Below are 13,613 nucleotides of genomic sequence, written 5' to 3'. Positions count from 1 at the left end.
GATCAAATGTTTCAATGTTGTTATACTTCGCAGGAAATACATATATATATATATATATATATATATGTCAAATGTTTCAATGTTGTTATACTTCGCAGGATATATATAGATATATATACGTTCTACTTCATAATTTAAAACAAATATAGAATCTAGGAAAAAATCAGTGGATTCGATCGAATCCCTTTCGATTATTGTAACTCTGCTCCTGTGTATGACACTTTATTTATATGTACTAACACTACAGTCGAATGTTAAAAAATGTATCAAATCAACAAAAATTAAATAATACAAAACGAGAGATAATAATACTTAATTTTGTAATATTACTGGAAAAAACACACACGTTCTACTTCATAATTTAACACAAATATAGAATCTAGGAAAAAATCAGTGGATTCGATCGAACCCCCTTCGACTATTGTAACTCTGCTCTTATGTATGACACTTTATTTATATGTACTAACACTACAGTCGAATGTTAAAAAATGTATAAAATCAACAAAAATTAAATAATATAAAATGAGAGATAATAATACTTAATTTTGTAATATTACTGAAATTTTTTTTGTTCAAGTTCATTTCATTAACCAACCGAAATATCCTTAATTTCATCTGTCTAATCCTTAAACATACAAAATTATTATAGATCTTATGGGTCCTATGCAACAATAGCTTGTAACAATAAAGAGACTTTATTCAAGTTATTAAAAAAAGAGAGGATAATGTTAAAGACTATACTGATATAGTTTAACGATAATAACAAATTCAGTATAATTATAATTTTCTAATTCGATTAATTTTGAAAAAATAGAGAAATTATTTTCGAAATTTTTTTTAAAGGCATGGTCACAAGGGCACGTGGTCTCTGATTCCTCTACATTAAACTACTGCTACTTTCCAGTAATACCATTGAGACTCAACCTCTCTAACCAGCTGTAGATAGCTGTCCCAATCTTCCCATGTGCCCCCCCCCCCCCCACACCAAAAAAAAAAGAAAAAAAACCATAGGTTAAAAATAAAAAATATGTATATCATAATGTTGATAATCATCACCACCATGTCCTTGTGCTAGTTTTTATGTTCTTTTTTTCTATTCCCTTTCACTATATATATAAATCACACATCCAATTCACATTTCTAGTTTCGAGTATTTTTGTCTTTCAATTTCAAAATCCAAAATGGCACATTTACCTCCTAGAGCACCAAACATGACTCAAAATTGGCCTGATTTTTCACCGCATCAAAAAATCGAAACCACTACTATCAGTCATCATCATCATCAGAACAACCCGTCATGGGTAGATGAATTTCTCGATTTCTCATCATCGAAACGAGGGTCTCATCGAAGATCCATTAGCGATTCCATCGCGTTTCTCGAAGCACCTATGGTTGAAGAATGCCGAATCATTAGGCTATCGAGTTCCGGTACTCGCACGGAATTTGATCGATTCGACGATGACCAACTTATGTCGATGTTTAATAATGAAGACATTGCAAATAATAACGAACACAACTCCATTCCTTCGTCCCCATCGGATCATAACAGTATTAATTACGAAGAAAAGAAATTGATATTACATGTAGAGGAGGAGCAACAACAACAACAACTTAAGATTGAACCTGAAGAAGTTGAAAGTTCATGCAAATCTGATAATGAACAAAATGCTGCTGCTGATCATGATGACCATGTTGAAAATTCTAGCGAAAAAATTGTCGATCCGAAGAGAATTAAAAGGTAAAATTATTCCTTCACGTAGTTACAGTTGATTTTTCATATAGTCACTCGACTATCATGATAATAAGAATTAGTCTATACAATTATGATAGTACAAGTATTAACTTAGTTGCTTTTTACATAAATCTTACACATAAATCTTACTCCATCTGTTTCAATTTATATGACATATTTTGTATTGTGAGAGTCAAACAGTTAAAGTTTGATTCAAAATTTGCGCATGGAATCTTTAATTTTTTTGAAATGAAATTTATATATTTGTAAGCTACGTAAAAAGTACTATGAGTTACAATAATTGATAATTCAAAATGTTTATAAGATCGATGAAAAATTTACGATAAAAAATAGACTTGTTTGACTCTTGAAATCCGAAAAATGACATATAAAATTAAACGAAGATAGTAGTTCATTAATACAACACCAGCATTATTTGATTCCAAAATTCAGAGCAAGTGCACATTATATGAAATTAAATTTCTTATCTTAATATAGTATAATAGTAAAACTATACTATAATGTGTAAGAAAATTGTAGAATTTATATAATTATTTGGTAATAATAATGATATTTTTGTTTTGAATTATTGGTATTAATATAGGATTTTGGCAAATAGACAATCAGCACAAAGGTCAAGGGTGAGAAAATTACAGTACATATCAGAGCTAGAACGTAGCGTTACTACACTTCAAGTAAGCAAAATAAAATTTTATTTTCTATAGTAATTAATGAGATGAAAAGTTGTTTAATTTTTGTTAATTAATTAATTTATTTTGGTTTTATGAAGGCTGAAGTTTCAGTATTATCACCAAGAGTTGCATTTTTGGACCATCAACGTTTGGTTCTAAATGTTGATAATAGTGTTCTTAAGCAAAGAATTGCAGCTCTTGCCCAAGATAAAATATTTAAAGATGGTAAAAAATTATACTTCTTTTTCACTCAACTATTTATTATAATATATATATGTAGCTTCTTTTGTACTCTTCATTAATTATTTTAATACCTCCTAGTCCTAATTCTACATGTATATTTTAAAAAGTAGTGGTAGTAGTTTTCAATTTGTATAGACAGTATAATTTTTCGATGAAAGATGTTTAACTGATAGTCAATTATTTTTGATTGTTGAATATAATGTTATGTTTTTCATTACTAGAAAACATGAAATTAATTAGCTAAAATTTATTGGTAATCTCCCGCTAAATAGCTTGTAGCTAATTGAATTTTCGTATAATTCGAAATTAACATGTGATTTTTATTGTTAGTTCAATTACAAAATTTTGTTCGTTGCTAATTTTTTATATTTTTTGTGTGTGGGAATATAGCTCATCAAGAAGCATTGAAGAGAGAAATAGAGAGGTTAAGGGAAATATATTACCAACAGAACTTAAAGAAGATGGAAAATGATGATGATGATGATGATCATTCAATAAAGACACAACAAGATGTTAATGGCTCTGAGAAAAAAGAACAGCTTGTCAACTGATCATTTTTCAGCTATAGGTACACTTTTTGTTGTTATTTCATGTTATCGTTAGTGGCGGAGTCAGAAAATTTATCAAAAGGTGCTAGCTAATACTTATTTAACCTCTACAATAATAACAATAACAAAATATCCTATAAAATTTGGATCGGAAATGATAAAATATATTCAAACCTTATCTCTGTAAAAAGATTGTTTCATATGTATACTACATAATTTCCTGGCGGAGAATGTGCATCTCACCACCCTTCGCCTAAGATAGACTTTTATCCATGGTTACCATCAACGGTCCAATGTGATGGATGAGTTTCTCTTCACTCTTAATTAGCTAATGACCTCGAGTTTGAGCTCTCTAGAAATATAAAAAAACTTACCATAGATGATATAAATCTAAATTAGTCAGATCAGTGTTTAAGATAGACTTTTATCCATGGTTACCATCAACGGTCCAATGTGATGGATGAGTTTCTCTTCACTCTTAATTAGCTAATAACCTCGAGTTTAAGCTCTCTAGAAATAATTTTTTTTATCATAAATAATAGGGAAAAGGGTCTGATATACCCCTCAACTTTGTCATTTGGAGCTGATATACCCCTCGTTATAAAAGTGGCTCATATATGCCCTTACCGTTATACAAACGGCTCACATATACCCCTGCCGTTACAAAATGGCTCACATATACCCTTCATTTAACGGAAGTTAAAAAATTAGTTTTAAATTTATATTTATTACTTCTAATTTTTTTTAAAAAATTATTTAGGAGTATATATGATTCTTCTATCAAAGTTCAAGGTATATTTTAATTTTTTTCATACATAAATTATTTTTTGACTTCTTTTATTATAATTATTTGAGTTTCTTATTCTTATTTTGTTTTTTTCTTTCATTCCTTAGTTTAAAGGAAAAAAATTTAAACTATTTTTTTTGTGTGTATTGTAATTTAATTTCGTATTCGAAGAAAAAATTTGGTCATCTACAATAAGTTTTACAAGAATATTAGTGAAACATAAATAAATTTGATTATCAAAATAATAATTATAAATTAGTCATTGAAACCAAAAAAAGTCAAAAAAAATATGTTTGACGAGGATTAAATTTACTCATATGGGATTATAATTTTTTAGAAAAGAATAATAAAAATTTAGATTAAAATTATTATTTTTTTCATTTCCGTTAGAGGAAAAGGGTATATGTGAGCCATTTGTTTACAAGTAGGGGTATATATGAGCCATTTGTTTACAAATAGGGGTATATATGAGCCACTTTCATAACAAGGGGTATATCAGCTCTAAATGACAAAGTTGAGGGGTATATCAGACCCTTTTCCCTAAATAATATAAATCTAAATTAATCAGATTAGTGTGTTAAAAAAAATACTTACCATATTGTTGAGAATAGCAATAAATAGTAGGGGTGGGAGAGTGGGGGGAGGGTACCAAAATTGGTACAAACAAATAGTAATGTCATAATTAATAGTATATAATAGTAATAAAGATACCAATGATGGTCAATCCTAATCTATGAAATAATTGTAGATGACTCTACCTTATGGAAAACAATAATTTCCATGAAAAGAAAGATTTTTATATCTTATTTTAATATTCTCTCAGTCGGTATTATTTGCTATGATTTGTATTTTTAGAGTTAAATTATAAAAAATTTAAATAACATTTTAAAATATATTTTTTCGTCATATTAATATGCAAAAAATTACAATTTATAGTACTTTTCATATAGTTTTAGAATATCTAATTTTTTTGTTTAAAATATCAAATTAATACGATCTAATTTAACTTTTAAAATTAATCAAATTGACTTTCGAAAAACGTAACATAACAAACAATGTCGGACGGATGGAGTACTAACTAATGCATAAGAAGAGAAGTAGTAGAATAATCATAAACTCATCTACCATATGTCATAAGTTTGAGTCATAAAATCAGTTGTATTACGATAAATTATCTGTATTACATTTTTGAAGATGCGATTCTTTCCCGAACCCTAATGCGATCCTTCCCCGAACCCTAATTGCCCCATTATTTGTATACAGGATAAAAAGAATGTAGCTTGAGGAGAAGCACTAAGCAGATTCATGTGGTATTTGGACCTACCAAGAAAGTTTCTTATTATGGAGGGGACAAAGATAAGGTCACTTGAATTCTTGCATTGATCACTCAATTTCTAGGGGTCCATATAAACAATTTAAATTTATTTATTTTTTTGCTTAGGGATGGGTGTCTTATTATTTTTATTTTTCAATTATTAATTTCTCTATTTTTTTTAATTAAAAAAAATATTTCTATGAACTACTTTCAAAAAATTTTATTGTTGGAAGGGGGCATGTGGAGTTCTTTGTATTGAAGATTGTGACTTGTCAGTTAGCTGTTTGATGTCAGGGTTATGGCACTTTTGTTTTTTAATCAGTGTCTTTTCTTGTGAGTGGTGGTTATTATTTTTTTATCTTGTATTATCTTGGTAAATGTAAATATTTCTTTCATTTTATTGTATTTGAAATTTAAGTTTCGAATTAGTTGAAATCGGTCGTATGAATCTTTACTATGCATTCTAATGTTACATAGCATTTTTCTATCTAATACTTGTTGTTATGTTGAGATTTTTGTGTAAGATTATATCGAGTGTATTGTTACTGAGGAGAGGAAGGTTCTTGATAAATATATGAAACCCTAGGGGGTGTTTATCGGAGTGGAACTCTAGAAAACACATTTGGTCATAATAAATCAACTTCAAGTGAAATTTCGAATTTAAAACACCAAAAGATTCTTTTCCCTCTAAATTATTCACAAAAATTTGAATATAACTTCAGTTCATATTCATAGTCAAACACTATATGCATGCTATGTGTTTAAATTTATAGTTTATTTTACTTAATCATTATTAATTAACATATGTTTTACTTTATTAAATCACATAATAATGAAAATTACATAATTTGATGTAAACACTCGGTGTGAATAAATATTCTTCGTATTTTTTGCTTTTATTATGATCCACTCTTAATATGTAAATACTCTCTCAGTTTCATTTTAGTTATCGTTTTAACTTTTTCTATGCTTATAAAAGAAAAGTGATAATACAAGATATAGTTTAAAGTGACGATTAAAATGAGACTAAAGGAGTATGATATTTAATATAACATTTTTATTAACCTCCATGAATATTAAATTCTAAATTCATAATTAAAAATTAGTGAGTTAAATATTATATAGTGACAATTTCCATGTTTGTGGTCAGTCATCAATTTGCCTTTGACTGTCAGTGACTAGTAACTGGGACCAATAATATAAATATAGAAACAAAATAAAAGTTAAAAAAGTATTGCAAAAAAAAAAAGATAAATTCTTTAAAGCCAAAAATGTACAAAATAAAGTTTTTTCATAAAGTTGAGTAAGCACATGCACATTAAATTATGCATATAATTCAGCTGAAATTTATAGTTTGAGCTAAAAATTGGAAGTACTCCATTTAATACAACAAATAATAATAATTCAACTTTCAGATTTGTCATTCTATGAAAAGCACATGCTATGTTTTGAATTTCCATCCCAATTATTAAAAAATCAATGCGTCGAGATTACTTCATCCTTAATTGAGTTTCGAGTTAGAGAATTGAAAATAAAAAACCTTTCGATAATAAATGCTCTACCCATCTTAGTAGTCCACCCAATGCGACACTAAAAAAGTTGTATCAGTAAATATTTAGATACGAGATGATGACAACAATAACATGCCTAATATAATCTCAGAAGTAAAGATCTGAAGAGACTAAAGTGGCCCAAAAAGTGTATTTTCAAACGAAACTCGTAAACATATCTTACCCCTACAGTGGTAGAGTAGAGAGATTGTTTCCGATAGACATATATCGTAAATAACCAGATATCATGTCCAAAGAGAAGTGGACCAAGCTTGAAGAGTTGGGGAATAAGTCAATACCATTACATGGTATATATACTATTGTAAAATCCAAAAACTAACACATACAATAAAGTCACATCCCTATGCAATAATCACATTAGAGCTAACATCCATCAATACCTAATGGAATTTTAAGTACTTGAAACTTCTAAAGCATATTACAAAGAAGGCCACAAAACAAAAACATAGATAAACCAGCCTGAGCTATAGTAAGCCTTCTCCAAAAATGCTTGCACAACACCACCTTCCGGCGAGTAATATAAGAAGCACCATGTCGAATGTAAGTTAAACATCTGCAAAAAATCCTGCATTATCATAAGAAAAATATATCAGATATACAGATAAGCAGGTTATGCAGATGATAACAAGCTTTAGGGAACATCAAAACAGGTCTACTCGGAAGTATGCAGACAATGCTTAAGGTCGATGATCTTTCTCGTGGAAAAGCTAAGTCAGTAACTTTTTTATTTTTTGTAATGTATCCCCAAACAATAAGAAAACACTTCTACTAAAAATGTTGCTGTACATATCCATCGTGGTATACATCAGTTCTAGTTTGAGCTATAAGCATTAGCAGGCATAACTATGGTTTAGAGATGTGCAAATCTGCATTATTACTAAGGACTGCAGTATAAAGTATAATTTCGAATATTTCATTGATAATATACACACACTTCATAGAAATTTCATCACTGAAACACCGAGAGGAAAAGTGACAGACTAGATGTATTCTATCTTCCTTTTCTTTGTTGGAGGTGATACAGAAATAAGACATTATGGTCACAACTAAGACGTTCTCTTTCAAAATCTATTGGCAATAAGTGACGGCTGTTATGTTGTTGATTCTCTTATTATCCTAAACATTTTTCATAATGTAGAAGGTTAAGATCTCAAATGAAAGACAGCTCCACGACGAGAAAGCAAAATCATACAGCAGAAAACCAATTTTCAATTTAGCAAAGAGAATTGACCAATACAATACAGTTCATTCCCGTACTATAGATACAGAATGCAGGACAAGTCATACCCCTATTTGGAAATCTTGAAGATATCTTTTTGGTGCTTTATATATCCTATATCAGAATCTCCAAAAGATAAGAGAGTTCCCAAATGATAATGCAAAATCAGATAGCAAGCATCAACAATAGAAGAACTGAAAATTAAAATACAAATAAAAGGAGAGAAACAAAAGGACGTTAAAATTGATGCATATAACTTAAAAACTTTGCATTGACAAAGTGCACATTTCACCCTAAATAAAGAGCAAAGTACAGGTCCGAGATTGTAAAGATAGTAGGCATGGCTTAGTTGAATGAAGGGAGACTGGGTTGAAATAGTAACTGAGCCTAGATCCACTCGAATGTAGTCACTTGAAGGATGAGGTAAACAAGGAAATGGTAGAGCAAAAGCCCAACAAATAAGTTATGTCTCATGCAGAACCTCAGAAAAACTACATCTGTAGCAAGCAATATCTGTCCACAATGACCTTTCCATTTTAGCTAGTCCAAAAACAACGAGACACATTAACTTAATTGGAATTATCTCCTAATCTAACCATAAAAATTTTCTTTCTATTAGTTTAATATTCAATTTAATCCACGTTCAACTATGCATTCTTCCATTTTAGATCTTGAAGTGACGTTTTAACACTTGTATCTTAAATAACAATACCATACTCTATTCAACTTTCTCCTCGACATCTCTATGCAAGTCAGAGTAGGCCATGTATCCTAGATAATTAAATATGTTCCAATATTCCAATAATTTATTTTGAAATATCTGATTTCCAAGTCTTTACTGTTCCTTCTCTTTATATACTCAATTTCAAAGTGTCCAACATCCGTAGTGACTAAATATTTTACCCTAATTGAAATAATCATGTAAACTGTAATATAAAAGTGGTGAGTGAAAGAAAATGATGAAAAAATAGACCAACATATAATAGGAAAGGGGAACAATGCAACAAAAGAAGACCTTCAGCGATTGAATATATTGAAATAAGGCATCATTGCAAAGCAGAGGATGGGGACATGGAGATAATCATACATGACAATGTAGAAGACAACATAAAGCACCATAAGTTTGCATTTACCTGCATTTTTTCAACCATGGAACTGAAGATTTGGCAAAGCAAATCATTCATCTGCAGGGCAGTCGGGAGTTTCTGAAATTTTATCCTCACTTTCTGGAACTTTACTTTTTGGACTCATGTTTCTGAGGTCCTTCACTACATCCTCAAGGCCTATCAACCTCTTATCCAGCATCTGAACCTTACCCATAAAATTCTCAAACTGACCAGCATATTCTTCCTCTGCTTCTTTTGCTTTTTGTTCCAAGATCAAGCAATTGGATCGAAATTCTTCCTCTTGCTTGAGGCGTAGCTTTTCCATTTCAGCAGAGCTCAACATTAGACCTCCAGGACCAGCATCTTTGTAGTATGGTTCTTCAGGCAGCTGGAATTTCTTCCTATACTCAGAGAACTGTTTCTGGGTTTCCTTCAATGCCTTCCTGTAACCATCCAATATATTTCCCATCATAAAAAGCTCCCGTTCAAGACGACAAATATCTGCATCCCTTTTTTGTATTTCCTCACATTTAGACTTGTGCAAATGATCAATTACGCTGTCCCTTTTATGCACTTCACTAAGAAAAATTTGCTGGTTTATGTTTAATTGATCCTCATTTTGTTCCTTTGCTTCATACATCATCCTAGCCTTCATCATTAGGTGCTGCATCTGCTCCATGCATGATCCAAAATCTAATGGCTTCTCGTCCCATTCCCCCTCAATCCTCAACCTCTTGCTGCTGCCATGGAGAGAATGATGAGCCACATCAGGTTCAATCTCCATCTCTCTCTTACTTCCACTGCCAAAAAAGTGGCCACCTGTATGCATCTCATCTCTAGAAGCAAGAAGCTCAACTGAAGACTGATCATGAAGTTGCCCCTGTGAAGTAAATCCAATCTGTGTACTTTCCATCGTTTGTAGTAAATTTCCTGTCATCCCATCCCCAACAAGAGTACCATTACTAGGAATAACATCAAATTCATCTTCAACCTCATGCCTCTCTGCTCCTTCATCCTCTTCCTCAACATCATCATCATTCACATTATCATTGTCATTGTCATTGTCATTGTCATTGTCATTGTCATTGTCATTGTTAGTGTCGTTGTCATTGTCATTCTCATTCTCATCTGCCAACTCATGGTTTTCTTTCTTCTCCTCATCGTTATCCAAAGACACTGCTTCCTGCACCTTACATCTCTGTAACAAAGGCTCGTTAGCATCTTTTCTTTCATCAAAAAGCCACTGTTTCTCTTCCTCTTCCACCACCTCCTTCTCTTCCTTGTGTTCCTCAACATCCATCATCTCCACATCCTTCACCTCTTGCTTCTGGCCAAGATCCTGACCCAACGTCAACTCAATACTCAGTTCCTCCCCTAAAGCTCCATCCAATTCTTGAGCTTCGATTGACCCACCGACTCTTGCATTGTCCTCGTTACCACAATCATCCTCCTCCTTCACATCAGCTTCAGACTCCACCTTTTCTGGTTCTTCACTATACAACACCTGCTCACGCTGTGACTTTATCAAGTATTGCAAATGTGCAGCATAATAACAGTCCACTAATTGGTCCCCTTGTGTCAGTTCCTTCTCCACCATGAACCAGAACAATCCAGCCCAATCCACTTTCTCAGGGTGCCCATCTTTTATAGCCTTAGTCCAACTTAGCACCTCATTAGGCATTATCCACGCGTCCTCATGCAAAAGCACCCAAATTGACACAAAGTTCTCAAGAAAGCTTATCGACTCCTCAGTCAATGGATCAGCATCCACTTCCATACCATCAACCACAGCAACACTCCCTTTGTCCTTCTTCAAAGGCAGCTTAAGCGCCCGCCCTAAATCAGCCCTATTAACCGCAATTCTAAAATCATTAACATAACTAGCCCTCAACTTAGAATCATAAGTAGCAATCAACTGTGCAATCAAATCCACCCTTATATCTCTATCAAACTCTATATGTACAAAATCCCACAACCCCAAACGCCTCAGCAACTTCTCATGCCTATCAAAATCAAGAATCTTTGAAGGGAAAAAAGGAACAGGCTTTAGGTTTTCCTTAAGCATTTGCAATTTTTTCTCAATAGCTTGTAACTTCTTTGTGTGGCATTTACCCTTCTTCCGCTTAGTACGCTTGTTAGTATTACTAGGCGACATCATTCGAAGGTCAGTAACACTTACCTCTGTATCTGCAATTGGTAGATCCACAGTTAAACCAAAATCAGCATTTACATCAGCCGTAACAACTTGAGGGTTTTCTTTTTCTAGGTCTTTTTCTTCAAGAATCACATCTGGGGTCTCTTGATTTCGCAAACTGGAGATGGGATTCTCTTGGTTTTGAGGATTAAGGGGTTCTAAGATTTGGGGTTGCGATTGAAGCTCTGAATTTGGGTTTTCTTTGTCTGGTTCTTCAGCGTTGTTAGAGTCGTCGATTGATGGTTCTTGAATTGGGGAATTTGACATATCTATACAGAGGAACAGTTTTTCTTTGGGAATGAGCAAGAAATCGAGGTTTTTGAAGGATCAAATTCAGACGATTTTGAATTTTTTTCGAGAAGAACAGTAGCAGGGTTTTTCTTGAATTTTGTTCAGTGCTTTTATTTCTTATTCATTGTGCTTCTCCTTCCAAAAATTACAAATGGGCTTGGATCAACATTCAAACAATGTCCTAATTTTGTAACATTTTATTCTTTTAGTAATATTCCAAAATATTTGTTTTTTTATGTGAATTTTGTTAAAAAAGGATATGATAATTCAAGTTTTATAATTCATATGATTGTCTCAAACTAGTAGTAACAAGAATAGAAACATAGATATACGAGGTAAGCTGTGATTGGTTTTAGTGGTAGACAACATGTGAAAATTGAGGCTGATATGATTCAGACATGTAAAGAGAAGAAATACGAATGTCGTAAAAAACGGTTAGAGATTGACATTGATAGGTCCAATGAGAGGTAGATGTAAATGGAGAAAATTACATATAGGTGATTAGATATGGCGTAACATATCTTAAACTCACTAAAGACATAAGTCGAGGGCATGAAAATTGGGGATTACGATAGATTATAGATGATTAATCGGTACTCGTGTAAAATCACTCTTTCTTATGAGGGAGCATGAAAAATGATGTTTTTTGTTATTGTAATACGTTAGTTAGGAAACTTACAGATTTTCTTTTTGTAGAAGTTCATCGCCTGCAACAGTCACAGCTCCAATTACTGAAGGTCGAGAAACTCCAGCTCCGCCTTAACCCTAGTCGTTTTCTAGACAATTTAGAATTCATTTTCAATATTCATAATGATCTTAATATAGACAATATTAGGGCGTAAGGTTGGATTAACTAATGGGCCGACTCACTTAGTTAGCACCCTTTATAAGTGTACTAGGCCCAAAAGATATTTTACTAACACTTTTACTTGGATTATGTTTATTATTACATAGGCACAATCTATCAGCTGACACCTAAAGTTGAGATCAATTTTCACTTAGACACCTACAATAGGCCTTATTCATTCTAAGCACTTATAAAAGACCTTTACTATTTTATTTGACATTTTTTACTAACACGACATATCAAGTGTATTATTCACACATAAAAAAATTTATTTAACCAAAAAAAGAATCTTCCTCCCCATTTTCAGCCATCATCTCTCAAAACTTAAAAGTCGAAAAAATAGAGATCCGATAGTTCCATGGAGAAAGGAACAGATTTCAATTGCAAAATTTTTCCATGTTTAAACACATCACTTCAAATTATTTTTGTCTTCTTGATTCCTTTTCCCTATTTTAAATCTAGCTCCAATCTTTTCTAAGTTACTTCAAATTTATTTTTTAACTCATTTTGATGTGTTCAATCAATTGAAACAACAAACAATCTGAAAAACCTAAATAATTCAAAATATTCAATTTGCAAATTCTAAGCTTTGAATGACCTTCAATTGTGGTGAAGAAGAAAAGTAAACGCACCCTTGAGGGGTGCTTGATGTATCTGGTTAGAGTTATACATATATTATAGGAAATTATTGTATATAATTTTATTTAAGGATTAATTATACAGAATTTAATTATACATGTGTTACTGATTCATGTATAAGTTATTCCGTTTTATATCATGCACAATATATATATATCCTGACACTACATAAAAAATGATCTATGACGACAATTAATTAATGGCATTAGCTCAATAACCGTTAAATATGTATTTTAGCGGCAATTATCATTTTTTATATATATTCTTAAAGTCTTTAGCGACATTGAATCTAATAACACTTAACGAAAATCGGTAAAGACTTTAGCATTTTTTATTAATGTGCCTATTTGTTACCGCTTTATAATAGTATATATATATATATATATATATATATATATATATATATATATATGTATGTATGTATATATA

At 31.6% G+C, this 13,613-nt stretch overlaps 2 protein-coding genes across 2 annotated transcripts; one reads left to right on the top strand and one right to left on the bottom strand.

Annotated features, from left to right (window-relative positions):
- The first annotated feature begins 1,040 nt into the window (after nt 1-1,040).
- LOC107024451 (basic leucine zipper 61) lies at nt 1,041-5,772 on the top strand. Its single transcript, XM_015225439.2, has 5 exons — nt 1,041-1,738; nt 2,337-2,427; nt 2,523-2,649; nt 3,058-3,235; nt 5,266-5,772. The coding sequence occupies exons 1-4, from the start codon at nt 1,182-1,184 to the stop codon at nt 3,216-3,218; spliced, it is 936 nt and encodes a 311-aa protein (XP_015080925.1). The 5' UTR covers nt 1,041-1,181; the 3' UTR covers nt 3,219-3,235; nt 5,266-5,772.
- Nucleotides 5,773-7,147: 1,375 nt separating this feature from the next.
- LOC107026038 lies at nt 7,148-11,870 on the bottom strand. The gene is made up of 2 exons (XM_015226867.2): nt 9,241-11,870; nt 7,148-7,453 (listed from the first exon to the last, which is right to left on the bottom strand). Exon 1 carries the CDS (start codon nt 11,672-11,674, stop codon nt 9,284-9,286), a length of 2,391 nt encoding a protein of 796 aa, XP_015082353.1. The 5' UTR covers nt 11,675-11,870; the 3' UTR covers nt 7,148-7,453; nt 9,241-9,283.
- Nucleotides 11,871-13,613: the final 1,743 nt, after the last annotated feature.

The sequence above is a fragment of the Solanum pennellii genome, chromosome 7 (assembly GCF_001406875.1).
Source record: "Solanum pennellii chromosome 7, SPENNV200".
In the NCBI taxonomy this organism is placed as follows: Eukaryota; Viridiplantae; Streptophyta; class Magnoliopsida; order Solanales; family Solanaceae; genus Solanum; species Solanum pennellii.
Note: the sequence above shows the minus strand (reverse complement) of the source record. Positions and strands in the feature narration are given on the sequence as shown.

Excerpts from the sequence above, each read along its gene's own strand:
- LOC107024451 (XM_015225439.2), top strand. The coding sequence starts at position 1,182 with ATGGCACATTTACCTCCTAGAGCACCAAACATGACTCAAAATTGGCCT. Across the intron at positions 1,739-2,336 it reads GATCCGAAGAGAATTAAAAG|GATTTTGGCAAATAGACAAT; the intron begins GTAAAATTATTC and ends GTATTAATATAG. Across the intron at positions 2,428-2,522 it reads GTAGCGTTACTACACTTCAA|GCTGAAGTTTCAGTATTATC; the intron begins GTAAGCAAAATA and ends GGTTTTATGAAG.
- LOC107026038 (XM_015226867.2), bottom strand. The coding sequence starts at position 11,674 with ATGTCAAATTCCCCAATTCAAGAACCATCAATCGACGACTCTAACAAC.